General features: G+C 40.6%; 1 protein-coding gene across 1 annotated transcript in view; it reads right to left on the reverse strand.

Moving 5' to 3' along the window:
* Nucleotides 1-22,993, reverse strand: part of LOC132828199 (ADP-ribosylation factor-like protein 8A) — a 53,864-nt gene that overhangs the window by 24,651 nt on the left and 6,220 nt on the right. The window contains exon 2 of the mRNA XM_060845140.1: nt 773-853. Coding sequence (XP_060701123.1) covers nt 773-853 — 81 coding nt within the window. The remainder of the gene's footprint in view (nt 1-772; nt 854-22,993) is intronic.

Consider the following 22,993-nt stretch of genomic DNA (forward strand, 5'->3'; position numbering starts at 1 on the left):
AAATCACAAAGTAGGTCATACATAAATAAAACAGAGTGTACAAAATAAGTGCACAATCAATACTGTATAAAATGACAGATATCCTTAAACTTTCAAACATATAATTTCAACTATTAAAACCTACAATAATTATACTACCCACAAAACCAATCACACATTGTGACAAAAGTTAAATCATTTAGCAAAGGCAGCCATTGCTTTTGTAACTAAAACATTACAAATTAAAAACATAGAACACAGCCGCGATCTTTCTTTCCTCCGCTAATGATAGATTTTAAGAAACTACTTAATGATGGAGGAAAATCATATTCACCCATTCAACCACAGCAGTTGTTACTTCCATTTTGTTTAAATACTGCTAAAGTGACACTGAACAGTCACATTACTAAAGTCCTACATAGATTATAATTTAAAAATAGGAATTTAATATTAAATATAGCTGAATGCAAGCTAAGTATGAACATTAATTTCCCTATAGCCTCTACCAGAAAACACTTACCAATCAGCATTGTCATCTTAGAGTATAAGTTTTACTCTTGAATTGACATTTTTGCAAAACCCCCTGACGAATGCAAGACAAGAAGTTTGACAAAATCTGTCCTTTTTTTTAATTTATTAATAAATCACTGAAATTTCCAATATTAAATACTTTAACTGAAAATTGGAAAACGCACATGAGTTAGGATATTTCAGGTTATTTTTATCTTTCATATTTTGTCTAATCAAGCCACCACAAACAAAGTACACTGGAAAATCAGAAGGAGCTAAATACCTTGATGGTAACATTTCCTTTGGTAATTTTTCTCATGTTGAATCCGACTGTTGGTATCATGTCTTCACTGAATTGTCCAGACTGTTGGCACAAAAACATTGAAATCAGGAAAGACTGTAGTAGAAATAGACTTACCACAGAAAATAATTAAATATACTACAATACTTCACAGCTCTGCTCAAAAAGCAGCACTGCTTCATATTTATCTTTCTTACTCATTAACATGGTGGGTGACTTCCATCAAACAGATTTCCAAATAAAATGTCTGAACAACACTCGCCAACAGTATGCACAAAAGATATGAGAAATGTTGCACCACTTTCTTTAAAAAAAAGATTTGTTTACATCAAGGCCTTGAATAAACCAGCATAGATATCTGCATATTTCAGACTTACAAAAAGACAAATACTGGAAATAAATGGATATATGGAATTTAGCTTTTAAAGAAGTTTCTAGTGAAACAAAAAAAATGAAAGCAACGTAAAGCACTGCTGTCAGTAGGAGTTAGCTAATGCACTTAAGAAAATTTTCTTTCCATTAATTGTTAATGTGCGGAACTTACAAATTGTTGACATTTATTGAATTTGGCAATTAGAGATATCTAGGGAAACCAGTAGTGGAGCACTCATTCTTGTCAAATATTGCAGTCAGATTAATTTTCCAGAACAGATACAGTTGATTGGAGGAGTGTGGAGGGAGCAAAAGGAAAGGTAAAAATTGTATTCACATGTTTCATATTCACTGTATGAAAACTACAAAACCAGTATTTGTCTGAATTCTGATTATAACAACATGAAGAACAAAATAATTTCAGTGAAAAACATTCAATTTGTTTATCTTCTGTTCACAGCATTTTTATTTTATTGTTTTCACAGGATGTGGATATTGCTGGCTGGCCAGTCTTACTGCCCATCACTAATTGCCATTGAGTTTGTGTTGGATTTGTTCTTATTTACAATGTACCAAAATAATTGGGCTTAGACACTACTGAATATCTCTGACATTTTCTAATCATGAATTGTGAAAAACTGAAAGAAGAATATCTTGATGGGCAGACAGCTAAGCCATTTAATTCAAGTCAGAAAATGCAAAGTCGGAATTTGTGTTACAACACAAAGACAAGATAGCAGAACTACATCAGCCTTTCTTGCTCTGCAAAATATTTGCAAAATACTAAAATTAAAACATTCAAAGATTCTCAAAGTTGATTCCAAATGGTTCCTAGCCAGGCTTTTGAATAACCTAAAACAAAAACAGAAATTGCTGGAAAATCGGAGGTCTGGCAGCATCCATGGAGACAAATCAAGGATAGTATTTCAGGCCCAGTGACTCTGTCAGAAAAAATCTAATGAATATCAACAATCTAAGTTCTGCTGCCAGAGAGAAAGAGTTAGAATTATGAAAATAACTGAATTTGTATGTCAAAGAGCAAATAGGATTTTAAAAAAAAGGTCTGAGGACATGGGATTTTGGGGTAATAGATAGTTTCTGTTGCTCAGCAACACAGAAACAAGGCGGCATATCTGAGAAAGCTTGAAAACAATTAAAGGAGTTTGTTAATTTGTCTTTACAGAATATGGTTACAATTTTCATTTCTGGCCACAATAATTGTAGTACAGACCATAATAAATTAACAAATGGCTTTCTTTTTAAATAAAAGAGGTCCAATAAAGGATATTAAGAAAAGGAGTTTCAGATTCAAATAATGACTCAATTGCGAGGGGTAGAACTTGCAGACTTGATAGAATTGAATTACTTCAAGTTTATGCCGTATCATTCCAAGAACCCAAGCAAGTTGGCATTTCTTGCATCCATAAAGTATGTTCTTCTACAACAGATCTCTCAAAATCAATGATGCCTTATATATTCCTAAGTTTCATGTATCCTTGTCGCCATTTGATTTCATTAACAAGATTCGCAAAGATCATACTAGTAATGCACACTATAATTTATAATAAGCTTTACAAGACAGTATATTTCAGAAGCAGGTATTGTATCATATGAAACCTTGGATTGATATAAAAGACCATCTGGAAAAAGAATACATCAGAATGCTGAAGGCATGAACTGACAGCAGCACTGGGAGCAACAAAATCATATTGAGTCAGTTTAGTGACTGGCTTCATTGGTAATATTTACTGAGCACTAGAGTTAGAAGGTCACTAGTCTGACATCACTCTTAAGATGTTTACATCCCAAGAGTTGAGCAACAAATACTAAAAATGACTACGCGATGTACAAGATGCCTAAGTGTACTCTAAATAAATATTACATCCAATAGAAAATCTTTAGAAGACAATATTAAAGATATTTATTTATTTTAAACTCTAAATTAGAAAATCAGTTTTCCTTCAACAAGTACCAGCACAAGCAATGAAAAAGTAACTCAAGACAAAAGTGAAGTCGACTTTGGCTTACACGAATGAAATCAATGGGCTACCACTGAAGTTGTATCATTTTATTTGCGTCAGTCAAAGAAATTATTGATATTCATCTTTCTTGCGAAACAGGTTACATGATTGATGCTCTTAAGAGGTTATGAATACCTTGCAACAAAAGCTGTACGTTATGATCATTTTGGAAATTTAGATTTTAAAGTACAGGCAAATGAAGTACAGCTTTTTTTGAAAAAAAGTCAAAGTCAATTGGAAGAGTAATTTGAAGACATGACTTCCAAAAAGAGTAAGTGTCTAGCTGAGTTGTGTTTTATGATAAGCACCCTGATACTTTTCAGATCAATTCAGAAGAATCGGGTTTCAGTGCAGAAGGACAACTACATCCTATGTTACTTTGTAGAATTTCCAGGTGAAAGCAACTTGCAGAAGTGTCCCATCTCTTTGAACAGAAAATGAATCCAAGCCCTCAGAACCAGAAAGAAGTCTCCAGGTCATCAAGACTGAGTTGGTTGAATCAGGAATCATATGTTAAGACAGAAGTAATACTTCGCTGGAGTTCACAAAGCTGTATGCAGCATGAAAGCAGACCCTTCGGTCCAACTCATCCATGCCATCCAGAAATCCTAAATTAAGCTAGCCCCCTTGGCCATAATTTGGCCCAAATCTGTCTAAACCCTTCCTAATCATTTACCCAATAAGATGCCTTTTAAATGATGTAATCATATCAGCTGCCACCAATTCCTCTGGCAGCTCATTTCATACACGGACTACCCTCTGCGTGAACAAGTTTCCCTTTCATCCCCTTTAAATCTTCCCTCAACCCAACCCCACAGCTTAAATCTATGCCCTCTAGTTTTGGACCCCGACACACTGGGGTAAGGACTCTGGGTATTCACCACATCCACACCCCTCTTAAATTTTATAAATCTCTAAGATCACCCCTCAGCCTCCGACACTCGAGTGAAAAGAGCCACAGCCTAATCAGCATTTCCCCTATTATGTAAACCCTCCAAACCTGGCAACATCCTTGTAAATCTTTTCTGAATCCTTACAAGTTTCACAACATCCTTCCTTTAGAAGGGAGACCAGAACTGAACTCAGTATTCCAAAGTGACTTAACCAATGTCCTGTACAATCACAGCAAAAGGATATTGTCAAGAAGAAAAACACAAAAACAAAGACTGATCTTATGATTAAATCTTTTCAAACTATTTTTATTTCTTTTGTTTTATAAACTTGTAACTTTTGTTAAAAGAATACTGACAATTTCATGTGAATACATTCAGTGACTAAACCACCATGGGTAACCAAACTCCAAAACAAAAAAGAAAAAAAAAACTTATGATCTTTCAAGCAATGTTTCACTCTGGGATTGGACTTGTCCAGTATTATCAGCAGATGGGGTCATAACTTCAGGTGGAATATAATCCCCGGATTAGAGGAGATTTGTTTTCAAATTCAACGAATGCATTTGATCATTTGAAGCAGCGAGTGAAAGTATCCTAGGCAAAAAAAAACACTCTGCTCAAGGAATCAGATTTGGGTTCACCCCATTTTTGACCATTGTAAGCCAGAGATCTTGCTGTATAGGAATTAAAGAAAGGAACAACTATTCTATTTTAATACAATATATCAGAAAGACGGTTTGCAATTTCACAAACCTAAAAGAACTAAATAGTGAACATTTTCCACCTGAGTATGCATAAGATACAGAGTTGTTGATATTGATCATCACTGCTTTAAATAGAATCAGAGATGTACAGCAAGGAAACAAACCCTTCAGTCCAACTTGTCCATGCTGATCAGACATTCTAACCAAAGCTAGTCCTTTTTGCCAACACTCGACCCATATTCCTCAAAACTCTTCCTGTTCATATACCCACCTTATAAATGTTATAATTGTATCAGCCTCCTCTGGCAGCTCATTCCATGCATGCACCACCCTCTGCGTGAAAAAGTTGCCCCTTTAGGTCCCTTTTAAAGCTTTCCCTGCTCACCTTAAACCCATGCCCCCTAATTTTGGAATCCCCTACCTTGGGGAAAAGACCTTGAATATTCACACTATCATGCCCCTTACTATTTTATAAACCTCCATAAGATCACCCCTCAGCCTCTGATGCTCCAGGCAAAATAACCCCAGCCTGTTCAACCTCTCTCTATAGCTCAAACCTTTCAACTCTGGCAACATCGATGCAAAATCTTTTCTGAACCCTTTCAAATCACACAACATCGCTGCTAAAATGCGTTCTAACAGTCATTAAAATTACTAAATATTCAATTATTTTGCATGTGAATGGATAAACTTTATTACCAGACAGGTACAAGTCTACTGATAATTCAGTTTTAAATTATCTAACGCAGCTAGAATCATGAAATATAAATAACTTGAAGTAGTCATTACTTAAAAAATGAATATGATGACTCAAATGATTTTATTGGACATTACAGTGAAAAATAATTAAGTTTTTTTTTGTAAGTCCAGTGAACTAAGTTTATTGTGAAGGTAACCGTGCCATGAAGGTCCCAAGTTTAATTACTAATAAAGCAAAAAGGTGTTCATTACTTATAAACTTTACAGTACTGTACTGTCATTACTTTGTAGAGACTCATTCAGATGTTTTTCACTGACAGAACAAATAGAAATGCAAACATTGCTAACAGTATCTGTCGGCTTCTCCCTGCAGAAAAAAAATGATATTTACTTATACCTGACAACACTCAACAAAATGTGGAAAAAGGAGACCAAGACAAGATCAAATAAATAGATGCACCATTTGTGCAACAAGGTGAAGCATTAATAAGTGTGACATATGTAGATTAGAGAATTAAACATCTGTTGGATTAAAATAAACAAAAGATCATTTCATTTGCTTCACTCAGCTTGAAATTCACCGAGAACTACAATTGTGTAAGAAGCCTTGATACAGAACTATTGTTCATGTATTATAACATGCTGATTCAGAAGCTTTTGACAAATCAATAAAAGCTAGAGCATGGGCATAAAATTAAAAGTGCTAATGGAATATTGACATGCATCTCAAGTGGCTTGGAATAAAAAGGGGAAAGTTATGCGTTCTGTACATCCCTGCCAGCAGCTCATCATTTAGTACTGAACAGTTTTTTTTATACAGCACTCAAAAAGTAGTAAAGCATCCCAAGAACTTCTCAGACGCATAAAACAAAAGATGACATGCGCCATATAAGGACGTATCAGGACAGATGCCCAAGGCCTGGATTAGGAGGTAGGTTTCTTTAAGGATTGCCTACAAGGAAGAAAAACAATTGGTGAGTATCTATCATCAATTGGCCTAAAAGTCCATCTGGTTAACCAGCGTTCTAACACTAATCTTCATTTTCCTAACTACCATCACTTCTGAGGAACGTTAACTCTAATTTCTCTTCACAGATGCTGTCAGACCTGCTGAGCTTTTCCAGCAATTTCTGTTTTTATTTCTTTCACTGCCATCCTTATCTGGTCCAGTACACATGTGACTCCAGATCTAAAGTAATATGGTTGACTCTTAACAGCTGTCTGAATTGTTCAGCCATTTCAGTCAACTAAAGAGCAATTTGGGATAGCTAATAAATGCCTGTCCACATCCCATGAAAGAGTAGAGAAAGTAAAATTTCCTTAAGGTTAGAAGACCAAGTGGTAATTTAACTAGAGCTTATAAAATTTCAAAAGAACAGATGCAGAGAAATTACTTTCACTGGTGGGAAATCCGGAACAACTGGCATAAAGATTAAATGTTAGATCATTTGTGGAGAAAACACTTCTTCCACACAAAAAGGTGGTCTTCAAAAGGCTCAGAATACAAGCTATTAGAGATTTTCAGGACTGAGATCAATGAATTTTTAGTAGGTATAGGTCTCAAATGGATAAACAAGGTTGTGGTACTGACTAATCACAATGTAGTTGCACACCAGCAGCTGTTCCAGGAACTTACATTTTCTCATGTCAACACTCAATTTCCCAAATGCTCAACTTGCTTGCCTCCTACTTTTCACTTGCATAAAATTCATTTGTTCTAAAGCATGGCCACACATTCTGTGCTAAGCTTGATCCAACTCAGCTGTCATACTTGTATTAACTGACAATATGTAGAGTGCTCTTGCATATTTCAAATCACTTCATGACTTCATCTGAATCTGTAACAGTACAAGGCTAGATGAGATTCCCAACTCCTTATCTTATAAATCTTCCAACCTGTTAAATTTTGTAAATTTCCATCCACTTCTATCTGTGCAGAATTACTGTCTCAGATCTCTAAAGTTGGATCACCTCTTAATGCTTACATCTTTCTCTGTATAATCCTTTCACTCCATGTTTATCCTTACTCTGTTCCCCCATTTCAAAGCATCTTGGCAACGTTAAAAATATACTACATAACTGCAAGCTTTCAAGATTGACAATATGCTCAAATGAACATGGATGATAGCACTTTTTTATTATGCATTTCCCACAATTATGTTTAGGGCTAACCTTTAAAGCTCTTGCACTGACTTTAATTACAAATACGTTGTGACAATAGCAAAAGATGAATGTGAAACACAACCAAATTAAGTTTTCTGCATTGTTTAAATGGTCCAAAGAGCTTCATTTCCATCAGGCAGTCTCAAGGAAAATTACTTTCACATATCCGATAGCAATGCTTTCCACATCATTAAAACTCTACAGGTTTGATTGGCGACAATAATGAATAAGAGGAAGTGGTGAATGGAGAAAGGTAGATGTAGTAGTAGAAAAATTGTCATGGATGTAGGTTATCATGGTCATACATCCAACTGACTGGAAAAGGACAGGAAGATGACATGACAAATCATTTGTCCTCTCTCATGATCTGGCAAGTAAATATCTGTGAAGAACTGTAATGCATTTGTGTGCATTTCAGTCAACTTGGATTGAAGCATATACATCATGGAATTAATGGAAAATAGAAGCTTTAAAGGAAGTGTGGTGCTGAAAACCATTTTTTTAAAAAAAAGCTTAATTTGTTCCAGGAGAAATGTTTCAACAAATGCATTACCAATTAATTCAGACTTTGGAATTTCCTCTCAGGAAATACTTTATTACAGTTAAAATCATAACATCAGCACATGCATTATGGCATTTCATGAACTGTCTGGTTTTAGAAACTGAAATGGTTATTTCGCACTAAATAGAAAACTGCATACATTTATACACACCTGTTTCCAGTGGACAAAAATGGAAAAAATAAAGTGAAATATTAAACCGTCTAGTTCAATAGAAATGAGAACAAATGACAAAGTCATTCAGTTTCACTATTTCTAAACTGCCCTTACTAAACTGCAAATCGGGTTACCAAAATGTTACATAATTTAGAGAGCAAAACAGGGAACTCAAAGACAGAAGACACTGGTCGTTGTGTTCAGACTGTGCTTAATTCAACCGTGACCTGAAAAAGTCTCCTCTGTCCACAACCTGTTAGCACGTCAATCCAGTTCCAAATGGATATGAGTTTTGTAGCATAAAACCCTCCTTAATTTTCTACTATGGGGCAGCCTCATCAAGAGCATTGGTGTGACAAGTGATAAATATTCTGATAACGTAGCTGGTTGGGACATACTCATGGACATAGTAGAGGCAGCATTACTGCACAACTGGTCATTCTATACCTGACCTTTGACCCTAACATTGTGTTTCTAGCCACTATAAAAGTCTACGAAACTGTCACAATCGTGGTTCGGTCTAGAAAACAAATAATTGCAACTCAAAAATTTGTCAAAATACTAATCTCTTTTGGCATTGTCACAAAGAATTTAGTAAATTGCAATGATAGACACATGTTTTTTTTAAAAACACCAAATCCTCTTGAAAAAGCAACTTGGCAGAATGATTATAGATTTGGTCCTAAAAAAAATTGGTAGGAAGTTTTAAGTTACATGACACTGCAGTAAATTGCTGGTCATTACGGATCTGTCAGCTGTGGAAGCAATTTAAAGTGATGAATTACAAGGAAGCTTGCAACAAAACAACATACTGCACAGTATTAAAGCACACCGGCTCATGGCATCTTTGCTATAGTATTTTGATAACTGCAAATCAATAAATCAAGCAGTAACTCTAAAATGAAATAGCTTTTCAAGTTATCAGAACTCTCAAAAAGCAACCTTCATTTTTTTTAAAATAATTAACTTTTCTGCTCAAAACTTAATGCAAAAACATTATTTTAACTGATCAATGGCCAACGGACCTTAGAGAGCACTTAGGCCTGTATTCCCATGTCACCATCCAGCAAACTTAATATTGAGATATTTAGTTTAAACAGATGACACATAACTTAAAACTCATATGGCTTTAGGGATCAGCCCTTCTGCAATTAAGCAAAAAGGATGCAGGAAGAGAAGAGTGAATAAAAAAAAAGGCAAGAGATCCTCAGCAGACAAAAAAGCAAAACTCATGGAGGTGGAAAAGGAGAGGCCTAGAATGTGATGCTTTCTTGCTTCTAACACATGCAGCAGAAAAAGACTGGACATGATAATCATACACAGATGTATATATTTTACAACACTAATTCTATTAGCATTTTTCATGCTTGCAGGTGCCTCTGGACACTCAATTTTGAAGTCAACATTTCGCCATTTCCATACCTGAAGTGTTAATTAAATAGAAATTCCAAACATCCAAAATATAGTTATCATAAAGACACTTTCAGGAAATTATTGACCTTAATTTGGCATGAAAAATATAATAAACAATGGAAACCATGAGGATGAAAATTTCAAATTCCATGCTGTAATTAAATGGTTTTTAAAATATTTATGCTACAAACGCACAATTAAAAATACAGAACAAGAATCACGTTCAGGTTGCAAAACATACACTCTTGTCCTCTAACTTGTAAGATATTTGTCATCAAACTTGAACAGGTAATAGAGTGACACAATTTAAAAATGAGAGATTAAATATATATTCTTTGACATTTAAATCTGAAATGGAAAAAGAGGAATGACTGACAAACGATACTGATGAATTACCTAAAGAGAAATAAAGGAGCTAAAAGAAAGATTGGATAGATGAAAAAACTGAAAACAGTTCAATTTTGAAAACATCTGGGATCAACTTACTCCCCAACTCTTTCTAGGTTCCAATGTTAGGTTATATTATAATAACAGAAATCTTGCTTGCAAATATCAGCACTATGTACTTGGTAGATACAAAAAGTAGCTGAGATGTTCAGCGATGCAAACTATTTGTAAGTGGAAGTGGTGTGTAATGAACCTAATTAATACAGTAAATGCAAAAGCAGCAATTTCCTGAATCTAATTAAGAAGGTGGTGATGAATTTAATAGGCAGTCTCTTAAATAATCCAAAAACTTCCTAATTACAAACATATACTTTATTCATAAAAATCTACAAGTACATACATAAGGTCCTAAATCAGTCTGTAGTCTTTGCTGAGAATAAGCAAACACAAAGAAATTTGACATTTCTCAGATGCGACTGAAAATGCATTTTCTACTCATGCAGGAAACTATTTGCACTCATTTTGAAGCAATAAGAGGTCTGAGAACTTAACTGACCCTCATTACACTTTAGCAGAGAGATCTTAAAAAGTGGTCTTTCCCCACTACGCCTTGGTAGCAACTGCCCTGAGCTTTAGCTTGTCCCTCAGCACATAGTCCTAGACCTTGGAATGTACCAGCCTGCAATAGTCAAGGTCAACTTTTCACACTGGAAGACCAACAAGGTTTGGGCGGACCGAAGAGTGTCTTTCACCAAGACAAAAGACCTCCAAGGCTTGGTCAATATTTGTGTCTGTGCGTGTCCCAGGGAACAACAGCACAAGGTCCTGTACCGTGGAGCTGCTTGGGATGATCCTCAACAAAAAAACATTGCATCTCTCTTCAAAACATTGCATCTCTCTTTTGTGAAGGTCCATCCTGAAGGAGAGGCACAACAGTCACTTTAGCTACTTTTTGAGGGTAGCATGCGGTGGCAGAGAGTGTCAGGCAATTATGAAGGATCTGATGGATGGTGCATTTCTTACCATCAGCCAAGCTATGTTTTGATGTTTGTTAGAAAGTTTTGACAATGAGGTATTCTGCCAAATGATTTGACAATTTGGACTGCTCCAATAGGATCAACTATTCTCTTTTGAATTGATCAACTTGTCGTCAAAAAATGTTCCTTTACAAATTTCTCCACGGAGGACGGGCAATAGACAACACTCCAACTACTTGGAGCATTCTACAGCTACAAGCCAGACTCATCTTTGTAACACCAGGTCAGGTAGAATCTCAGTATGTAGTGATACTTGACATTTGCGTAGCAAGGGTCTACACACAGCTTGATGTAGCTGCACAAAAGGTGTGCGTCAGGATGAAGGCCACATTGGATAGATGTTGCACACCACCCCTGCCCCCCCCGCCACTATCCACCTCAGCTACAGCCTTGTATATGGCATCCCTGCAGTTGATGCATACCTTTGATCTCTGATGAAGTTGATGATGGCTTCAGTGACTGAAGTGGTGCAGGTTCAGGGAATGGGCAAGATCTACACTACATACAACACTAAGAGTTCCTAATACCTGACGACCAGGTTTTTTACCTGCAAGAGAGGGAGGGAGTGATGCTCTGATCTGGTCAATTTCAGCCTCATCTTGGCAATATACTCCTCCAAAGTTCAGCACACACCCTGCCCCCTCCAAACTATACTCACAGCACCTTCAAGTAATGTGACCTGATGATGAAACAGACAAAGGACCTGTTGGCCATTCCCAAAGTACATGGCCTTGCTCTTGTCTTGATTTATCATGACTTTCAAGGCGAATCTGAAATAGTCACAGATATTCATGAGTCTGTGCACTGATGCCGGATCAGAGCAGAAAATGGCAACGTCACCCATATACAGGGAAGATTTGACCCACTGACCTCCACTGCCTGGAGTTTCCCCACTCAGACTCGCAAAGTTCCTGATGGATTCAGCAAAGGATCTATGCAACACAAATAAAATCAGGAGTGGGCAGCCCTGCCTGACTTCAGATCCCACGAGGAAGTTGAACAGTTCATCCACTTTACTAACACCTTCCACCCTGATCTCAAATTTACCTGGACCGTCTCAAACTCCTCCCTCCCCTTCCTAGACCTCTCCATTTCCACCTCGGGCGACCGACTCAACATAGACATTTACTACAAACCAACCGACTCCCACAGCAACCTAGATTACACTGCCTCCCACCCTGCCCCCTGTAAAAACACCATCCCATAGTTCCAATTCCTTCACCTCCGCCGTATCTGCTCCTAAGAGGACCAATTCCAATTCCGAATAGCCCAAATGGCCTCCTTCTTCAAAGACCGCAATTTCTACTCCGACGTGGTCAACGATGCTCTCCACCGCATCTCCTCCACTTCCCGCACCTCTGCCCTTGAACCTTGCCCCTCCAATTGCCACCAGGACAGAACCCCACTGGTCCTCACCTTCCACCCCACCAACCTCCGGATACATCGTATCATCCTCCGTCATTTCCGCCACCTCCAAACAGACCCCACCACCAGAGATATATTTCCCTCCCCACCCCTTTCAGCATTCCGGACAGACCACTCCCTCCGTGACTCCCTCGTCAGATTCACAGCCCCCACCAACTCAAACTCCACTCCCGACACCTTCCCCTGCAACTGCAAGAAGTGCAAAACTTGTGCCCACACCTCCCCCCTCACCTCCCTCTAAGGCCCCAATAGATCCTTCCATATCCGTCGCAAATTCACCTGCACCTCCACACACATCATCATTTACTGAATCCGCTGCACCCAATGTGGTCTCCTCTACATTGGGGAAACAGGCCACCTACTTGCGGAACGTTTCAGGAACACCGCCTGGACACCCGCACCAACGAACCCAACCGCGCCATGGTTGAACACTGTAACTCCCCCTCCCACTCCGCCAAGGACATGCAGGTCCTTGTCCTCCTCCATTGCCAAACCCTGGCCACACAACACTTGGAGGAAGAGCGCCTCATCTTCCGCCTAGGAACCCTCCAACCACACGGGATGAAGATAGATTTCCCCAGCTTCCTCATTTCCCCTCCCCCCCACCTTATCTCAGCCCCAACCCTCAGATTTAGCACCGCCCTCTTGACCTGCAATCTTCTTCCCAACCTCTCCGCCCCCACCCCCTCTCCGGCCTATCATCCTCACCTCCTTTCACCTATTGTATTCCTAGTGCCCCCCCCCCCCCCCCCCCCCCCCAACCACCACCTTTTTGCTCAGCCCGCTTGGCACACCAGCCTCAATCCTGAAGAAGGGCTTCTGCCCGAAATGTCGATTCTCCTACTCCTCGGATGCTGCCTGGCCTGCTGCACTTTTCCAGCACTTTTTAATTCAGATCAGATTGTGAAAGTTTCTAATTCCTACCCATTGACTGAGAATTTCCACTGATGTTGGTGTAGAACAGTCAGATCCAATTGTGCTTTCCCTCCACAAAGCCCATTTTGGACAACATGTCTCTCCTCCACCCACCCCCTCCCCACCACCCCCCAACCGCCCAAGTATGCATGCAATATTCTGCCAAAGGCCCTCAGGAGCCATGGTGCCAGTATTGATGGTTCTTTACTTCCTGAAGATCCTCCTAGACATCAAGTGCCATTGTCTGCAGCAGAAGTTAATTTTGCATGTTATTCTGGAGTTTGGACCAATCTCCCCCCCATCTCGAGAACCTTTGAGGATGGAGAACGCCTTAATGTACTCCTTGACCAATCCACTAGAGGCTCTGACATTTCATAGTTCCCCCACCTTTGTAATCCATTTTGAGTTCCTCAATGTACTCGGTGGGGGGTGGGGCAACAGCTTCATGATCAGCCTCCCCATTCCCTTGCTGACCCATTGATCATCCTGTAGGTGGCAGCTGGCCAGCAGGAGGCAGCGATAAGGGAAGAACACCAGTTTGACACTGGTGGATCTAACCAAGAATGTTTGGGATACAAGCAAGAAATCTATTATTACAACATGGGTAAATCCTCCATTTCTGTTCCAGCAGGAGGAAGAGTGGGAGCTCCAACCAAGAAGGACTCTCGTGTGTTGTAAAGGTAGGGCTTTTCAACTTATATTTGTGTATCAGTTTAATTGGTTAATTGAATAAGACCATAGCAGAGAAGTACTAGAAATTATTTAATACAAAAATTGTAAAAGTTAATTAAATGAGTAGTTATGGCTGGACTGGTGATGTGCTGTAGCTATATGATGTGGGAGCTGGCTGATCCCATTGTGAACAACAGTGACCACATCTGCAGCAAGTATTGGTTGCTGGAAGAACTCCGGATCAGAATTGATGATCTGGAATGTGAGCTTCAAACTCAACAACACCTCCGGGAGAGGGAGAGTTACCTGGACACTTCAGGAGACGGTCAGACTCGGTAGATTAAGTAATTCAAAATTCAGTAAGTGTTCAGGGACAACAGGGAGAGACAGTAAGTGAGGCAGATAGGGGGATTCTGAGTTTAGGAGTGCAGGAGCTTAAGCCTTGTCCAATAGATCTGAGATTCTTGCTCCCGGTATGGATGAGGGAAAGAGATGTGGATAGGATGAACCAGCTGACCACAGAACCATGGTGCAGAAGGCGATTCAAGAGGGGGAGCAAAGAGACAAGTAGTTGTTTTAGGGGAGTCTAATAATTAGGCGACAGATAGTATCCTATGCAAGCCAGATCAAGAGACCCTCATGGTGTGTTGCCGGCCGGTGCCAGGGTGCAGGACATCTCCGCCTGCTTGAAAAGATATTGGAGCGGGAAGGGGTCCACATTGGGACTAACAACACAGGCAAAGCTAGGGTGGAGGACCTGTATGATTATCGAGCACTAGGAAGGAAATCGAAGTACAGGTCCTCAAGGGTCATATTCTCTGAATTACTGCCCAAACCACACGGCAATCGGCACAAGGATTAGTTAAGGAAATTAACGCGTGGCTAAGGGATTGGTGGGGGAAAGAGGGGATTCCATTTCATGGGCATTGGCATCAGTTTTTGAAATGGGGGGGGGGGGGGGGTTGTATCATTGGGGCAGTCTTCACCTGAACTGATCAGGAACCAGTGTTCTAGCGTAAAGGGTGGTCAGTAGGACTTTAAACTTCTGAGTCAGGGGTAAGGGAAAGCAAAAGCGACAGGGAGTATGGAGTTAAATGGAAAGATAAGCAGCAGGATTAACAAGTGTGCAGGTGGGTTTAAGCTCGAGGCAGACGAGGAATTCAGCAAAAAGGAAGGATACCTTGGGATATCTTATGATTTCCAATATCTCTAATAACGATTAGAAAGTTAGCATTAAGGCACTTTGCCTGAATGCTTGTAGTATTCATAACAAAGTAAATGAATTAACGGCACAAATCACTGTGAATGATATGATGTGGTAGGCAGAGAGACATGGTCGCAAGGGGTTCAGGGTTGGCAGTTAAACATTACAACTTATCAAAAAGACAGGGAGGTGGGCAGAGAGAGCAGAGTTCCCTTGTTAGTTAAGAATGGAATTAAATCTATGGCGCTAAGTGACATAGGGTCAGATGATGTGGAGTCTGTGTGGATTGAGTTGAGGAACCACAAAGGCAGAAAATAAAATGAGAGTGTTATGTACAGACCCCTAACAGTGGTCAGGACCAGGGACGCAAGATGTTTCTGGAAATAGATATGGCATGTCAGAAAGGCAAGGTCACTGATCATGGGAGACTTCAATATGCAGGTGGACTGGGTGAATTATGTTCTAAGTAGATCCAAAGAAAGAAAATTCATGGAATGCTTACAGGATTTTTTTTTGGAACAGCTTGTGATGGAGCTCACAAGGGAACAGACGACTCTAGACTTAGTGCCTTGTAATGAGCCAGACTTTATAAAAGACCTTAAAATAAGGGAACAGTTACTTATTTAAAGCAATCATAATATGGTAGATTTCAGTCTGCAGCTTGAAAGAGAGAAGGCAAAATCAGATGTAATGGTGTGACAGTTAAATAAAGGTAATTATAAAGTCATGAAAGAGGAACGACGAACATCAAATGGAAGCAGAGCCTAGCGGAGAAGACAGCAGAACAACAATGGTAGGAGTTTCTTGGTGTAATTGAGGACACAGTACAGAGGTTCATCTCAAAGAAAGATTGTCCGGGGTGGGTGGCGAGTGGTTAATTAAACAGCCATGGCAGACCAAGGAAGTCAGGAAACGTATCAAAAGGTAAAGAGAGCACCTATAAAGTGGCCAAGAACACTGGGAAATTAGAAGGTTGGGAAGGCTATGAAAACAAGTAGAGGATAACAAGGAGAAAAATAAGGAAAGAGAGGATCAAATACAAAGGTAGGTTAGCCAGTAATATTAGAAATGATAATAAATATTTCTTTCAATACATAAGAAACAAATGAGAGGCAAAAGTAGATATTGGGCCGCTTCAAATTGATGTTGGAAGGCTAGTGATGGGAGATAAGGAAATAGCTGAAGAACTTAATAAGTACTTCGCATCAGTCTTCATAGTGGAAGACACGAGTAATATCCCAACAATTAAAGAATCAGGGGGCAGCATTGAGAATGGCAGCCATTACAAAAGAGAAAGTGCTGGAACAGCTAAAAAGATAAATCTCCTCGCCCCAATGGGCTACATCGTAGAGTTCTGAGGGAGGTGGCTGAGGAAATAGTGAAAGTGTTGGCTGTGATCTTTCAAAAGTCATTGGAGTCAGGGGAAGTCCCAGATGATTGGAAAATCACTGGTGTAACCCCCTTGTTCAAGAAAGGATTAAGACAAAAGATGGATCAGATTAAAACAAGTCAGCATGGATTTAGTAAGGGGACGTCGTGCTTGACAAACATGTTCAAATTATTTTAAAAGGTAACACGTAAGTTAGACCAGGGAAACCCAGTGGATGTTATCTAGACTTCCAAAAGGCCTTTGATAAGGTGTCTCACGGGAGGCTAATGAGTAAGGTGAGGGCCCATGGTGTTTGAGGTGAACTACTGGCACGGATTGAGGAGTGGCTGTGTGACAGAAGGCAGAGAGTTGGGATGAAGGGTTCTTTTTCGGAATGGCAGCCAGTGACAAGTGGTGTTCCACAGAATTCAGTGTTGGGGCCACAGCTAATCACTTTATATATTAACGATCTGGATGAAGGGACTGGGGGCATTCTGGTGAAGTTTGATACAAAGTTAAGTGGATAGGGCAGGTAGTGCTGAGGAGGTGGGGAGGCTGCGTTAAGATTTAGACATTTAGGAGAGTGGCCCAAGAAATAGCGGATGAAATTCAATGTCAGCAAATCCAAGGTCTTGCACTCTGGAAAAAATACAAGCATGAACTATTTTCTAAACGGTGAGAAAATTCATAAAGCCAAAGTACAAAGGGATCTGGGAGTGTTAGTCCAGGTTTCACTAAAGGTTAACTTGCGAGTTGAACTGTGATTAAGAAAGCAAATGTCATGTTGTCAAGTGGGTTGGAATATAAAAGCAGTGATGTGTTTCTGAGACATTATAAAGCTCTAGTTAGGCTTTTAGAATACTGTGTCCAGATTTGGGCCCCACACCTCAGGAAGGACATACTGGCACTGGAGTGTGTCCAGCAGAGATTCTCACAGATGATCTCTGGAATGGTAGGCCTAACATATGATGAATGGCTGAGGATCCTGGGATTGTATTCATTAGAGTTTAGAAGGTTGAGGGGAGATCTAAAAGAAACTTACAAAGTAATACATGGCTTAGAAAGGTGAGACGCAGAGAAGTTTTTTTTCTGTTAGGCGGGAAGACTAGGACCCATGGGCACAGCCTTAGAGTTAAGAGGGGATCAACTTAGAATGGAAATTAGGAGACATTTCTTCAGCCAGAGGGTGGTGGGCTTGTGGAATTCATTGCTATGGAGTACAGTGGAGGCGTTAAATGTCTTTAAGGCAAATATTGATAAATTCTTGATCTTATAAGGAATTAAGGGCTATGGGGAGAATGCAGGTAAGTGGAGTTGAAATGCTCATCAGCCATGAATAAATGGTGGAGGGGACACGACAGGCCAAATGGCTTTACTTCCACTCCTAGGTCTTATGGTCTTCTGCTAATTTAACCCAAATACACAGAAAAGCTTACCTCGCCTCGTGATCTGTTTAAGTACGAGTGACAGAAAACTTCCCAAATTCCAAAACAGTAAAATTCAAATTCAATTGGGTTTTAGTATCTTGGGGCATAATTTAAACTGATTGGTTGAATTTGAAATGTTGAGTAAACAACTCAGTCTCTGAGCGACAGCTCAAATGTTACATTTTCAAGGTATCCAGCACACTCTTTGCCTGTAGTCATTCACATGACAGGCTTGCCCGCTTTTCAACTTTCGCTCTGTCTTAAAGGTACAGTACACGCCTTCAACTCCATAACACTATACTTGAGCAGATATACCTGGCCAGAGCCAGACAGGCCTATCTATACTTTGCTCCATCTGTAGGGGTGCTGAATATGTCGTGCAGCTTGGCATCTTTTACCAGTGGCATCAAAAATCTGGATGTGGGGTCCAGTTTGCTATTAGCCCCACTAGATCACCCAGCTGTATCAGTGACGTTGTTGAAGTCACCGAACACAATAACAGGTGTGGATGTTGCCAACAGCAGTGGGAACCAGATGCTCACACTTTACTGCCCGGCAATTGGCGTGAGTTGCGAGTATGAATGGACCCACAGTTTCTCTATCATAACACAATCTGCCAGATGATAAATAATAGGCTGTACATTTAACTCAGTTTTATATTCTCAGCAAATTCTGAGCTTCACATATGATGTCTTAACCATGCTACTTAATACATTTCGATAAAATATGTCACATGTAAATTACTGTAAATGAAGATACAAAATCCAATTAAAAGCATTGATTTATGCAAGTCACACACCCATGTTCTTCATTAACAAAGGATTTATCTTCCTGACCTTCATAACCAAATTATCCCAACAAGAGATTGCACATTCTTCCATGTAAAAATGTGGCTAAAAAGCAGATTTTTTTTTTTCTTCCGCAAATAAAAAACTTGTACACAATTCAAGAAAAAAAGTACACCTGAAAAAAATTACAATGGCCCCTCTGACTCAAAACAAGTCTGGAATACAATCTTTTTTGCTGAATCGTCCATCAACAGCATCTTAACGGTGACATGCGTCATACCAGATAAGATTATTGTACAAGGCAAGGACTTGCCGTGCACTGTTGCATAACTCAGCCTAATTAACAGTGGGCCAGCAGCACAGTCTATGAACAAACAGTTTCCAAAACATTGAACAAACATATGAAATAAGTCAGAAGTAGAACACTTTGATCCCGAATCCACGCTACCGTTCAATACATGGATAGCTGATTTTCTTGCATTTTAAATTCCATATTCCCATTTGGCTCTGATAATCCTTGATTTTCCCTGTCTAACAACAAATCTATCGATCTGCATCTTAAAAGTAATCAATGACCCTACCTCCATTGTCTTTTGAGACAGAAAGCTCCAAAGCCCCACAACCCTAAAAATAACTCCTCATTCCTTTTCAAAACAGTGTTCCTTTACTCTGGACTGACCCACAAGATGAAATATCCTTTGCATGTCTACCTTATGAAAACCATTCTGGATAGTATACACTTGAATCAAGTCATCCCTCATTCTTCCAAAAGCAAAGGGATTCTGTTGTTCTATGATTACTAAGATGACAGCCTGTTTCTCACTAGGTTGTGGTCAGCAATGGTGCTTTAGGGATAATGTTTACCACTGCTATAAGCAGCGAGGAAAATTAGACAGATCCATCATGTTTCATTTATGCATCTTCCAAGCTAATTTATCCAACCAACAGAAAGGTCTCAAACACTGCCACAGCAGTACACAAATAAATAACCAACATGGCAGTTAAGGGAGTGAGTATGCATGTTATTTTAGGGACTTCAGTAGCATTCAGCAAGCTGGACAACCATACAACAGCTTGACGGCCCCAAGCATGCTGATCAGCATCACAATGCAGAAGTTGCTGCCTTGCACAGAACTGGGAGGCTCACACAGTAGGAAAAAATTAGAGAGATCACTAGACTTCAGAAAAACATTTGACAACACTTAAAAAAAGAGTACACATGGTATGGCTTCGACAGGAAGTTACCTAGGAGGTGGAGTAAATGTGGGGATAACGAGATGCATTTAAACGACTAGAACACGACAAATTATATCCCACAATGTTCTGTACTTGGGCCATAATTTTTTGTCCCTGTTTCTGGCGGCAGATGTCTAGAACACACAATCCTTCCAAATAAATGACCTTAAATTCAAAGCTTGAATCTTCAGTGGTGATCCTAGAAAGCACTTCAAAAAGGATAGGTAAAATTAAAAGCTAGTGAGGCAAATATAAAACTTCAAAACTCGGGGGTGACAACTTTTGTTTGGTATGGCTGGTAAGGGTTAAAAGCAGACAGATGCTGAAGAGGAATTTCCCATAATTCTCTTTTCCCTGTAGTAGTCTATTTTTCATTTGGAATCCAATCTTTCCTGCTTCAAGAGTTTATATGGCTGTTGAGAGAGGGGATATCAGGAACCACAATTGTACTGCAATTAAATTTTATGTGAGACACATTCAAATGGTCCAGTTCATTTTCCTGCCATGACTGCATATTTGTATTGTAGTAAATCTGATGCTGCAACTTTTTACTAAATTCAAATTCTCCCTTTATTCTCCACAAGCTGAGCCCATAAAAATGTCTTTCTCCCCTGCCACCACTCATTCATTGTTTATTAACAAAGCTTTCCTCTGCTCCAGACTGATAGCCAGAAACTCAAAAATCACACCATATTGTAGCATAGATTAAATAGGTAAAAACAATGACTGCAGATGCTGGAAACCAGATTCTGGATCAGTGGTGCTGGAAGAGCACAGCAGTTCAGTCAGCATCCAAAGCGCAGCAAAATCAACGTTTCGGGCAAAAGCCTTCATCAGGAATAAAGGCAGTGAGCCTAAAGCATGGAGAGATAAGCTAGAGGAGGATGGGGTGGGGAGAAAGTAGCATGGAGTACAATGGGTGAGTGGGGGAGGGGATGAAGGTGATAGGTCAGGGATGAGAGGGTGGAGTGGATAGGTGGAAAAGGAGCTGGGCAGGTTGGACAAGTCCAACCGTAACAAGGACAGAATGTCCCTGGTGTTCACCTACCAGCCTACACACCTTCGCATAAACCAAATCATCCGCCGACATTTCTGCCACCTCCAAAAACACCCCACCACCAGGGATATATTTCCCTCCCCACCCATTTCCGCCTTCCGCAAAGACTGTTCCCTCCGTGACTACCTGGTCAGGTCCACGCCCCCCTACAACCCACCCTCCCATCCTGGCACTTTCCCCTACCACTGCAGGAATTGTAAAACCTGTGCCCACACCTCCTCCCTCACTTTTATCCAAGGCCCTAAAGGAGCCTTCCACATCCATCAAAGTTTTACCTGCACATCCACTAATATCATTTATTGTATCTGTTGCTCCCAATGTGGTCTCCTCTACATTGGGGAGACTGGGCGCCTCCTAGCAGAGCGCTTTAGGGAACATCTCTGGGACACCCGCACCAATCAACCACACCGCCCCGTGGCCCAACATTTCAACTCCCCCTCCCACTCTGCCGTGGACATGGAGGTCCTGGGCTTCCTTCACCACCAGATGCCTGGAGGAAGAACGCCTCATCTTCCGCCTCGGAACACTTCAACCCCAGGGCATCAATGTGGACTTCAACAGTTTCCTCATTTCCCCATCCCCCACCTCACCCTAGTTCTAAACTTTCAGCTCAGCACTGTCCCCATGACTTGTCCGGACTTGTCCTACCTGCCCATCTCCTTTTCCACCTATCCACTCTACCCTCTCCTCCCTGACCTATCACCTTCATCCCCTCCCCCACTCACCCATTGTACTCCATGCTACTTTCTCCCCACCCCCACCCTCCTCTAGCTTATCTCTCCACGCTTCAGGCTCACTGCCTTTATTCCTGATGAAGGGCTTTTGCCCGAAACGTCGATTTCGCTACACTTTGGATGCTGACTGAACTGCTGTGCTCTTCCAGCACCACTGATCCAGAACATAGAATAAACTTCAGCTTGTATACATTTATCCTTCCTTGACCTATTTAATCTATGTTCTGGATCAGTGGTGCTGGAAGAGTACAGCAGTTCAGTCAGCATCCAAAGTGTAGCGAAATCGACGTTTCGGGCAAAAGCCCTTCATCAGGAATAAAGGCAGTGAGCCTGAAGCGTGGAGAGATAAGCTAGAGGAGGGTGGGGGTGGGGAGAAAGTAGCATGGAGTACAATGGGTGAGTGGGGGAGGGGATGAAGGTGATAGGTCAGGGAGGAGAGGGTAGAGTGGATAGGTGGAAAAGGAGATGGGCAGGTAGGACAAGTCCGGACAAGTCATGGGGACAGTGCTGAGCTGAAAGTTTAGAACTAGGGTGAGGTGGGGGATGGGGAAATGAGGAAACTGTTGAAGTCCACATTGATGCCCTGGGGTTGAAGTGTTCCGAGGCGGAAGATGAGGCGTTCTTCCTCCAGGCATCTGGTGGTGAAGGAAGCCCAGGACCTCCATGTCCACGGCAGAGTGGGAGGGGGAGTTGAAATGTTGGGCCACGGGGCGGTGTGGTTGATTGGTGCGGGTGTCCCAGAGATGTTCCCTAAAGCGCTCTGCTAGGAGGCACCCAGTCTCCCCAATGTAGAGGAGACCACATTGGGAGCAACAGATACAATAAATGATATTAGTGGATGTGCAGGTAAAACTTTGATGGATGTGGAAGGCTCCTTTAGGGCCTTGGATAAAAGTGAGGGAGGGGGTGTGGGCACAGGTTTTACAATTCCTGCGGTGGTAGGGAAAAGTGCCAGGATGGGAGGGTGGGTT

This window comes from Hemiscyllium ocellatum, chromosome 26 (assembly GCF_020745735.1).
Source record: "Hemiscyllium ocellatum isolate sHemOce1 chromosome 26, sHemOce1.pat.X.cur, whole genome shotgun sequence".
In the NCBI taxonomy this organism is placed as follows: Eukaryota; Metazoa; Chordata; class Chondrichthyes; order Orectolobiformes; family Hemiscylliidae; genus Hemiscyllium; species Hemiscyllium ocellatum.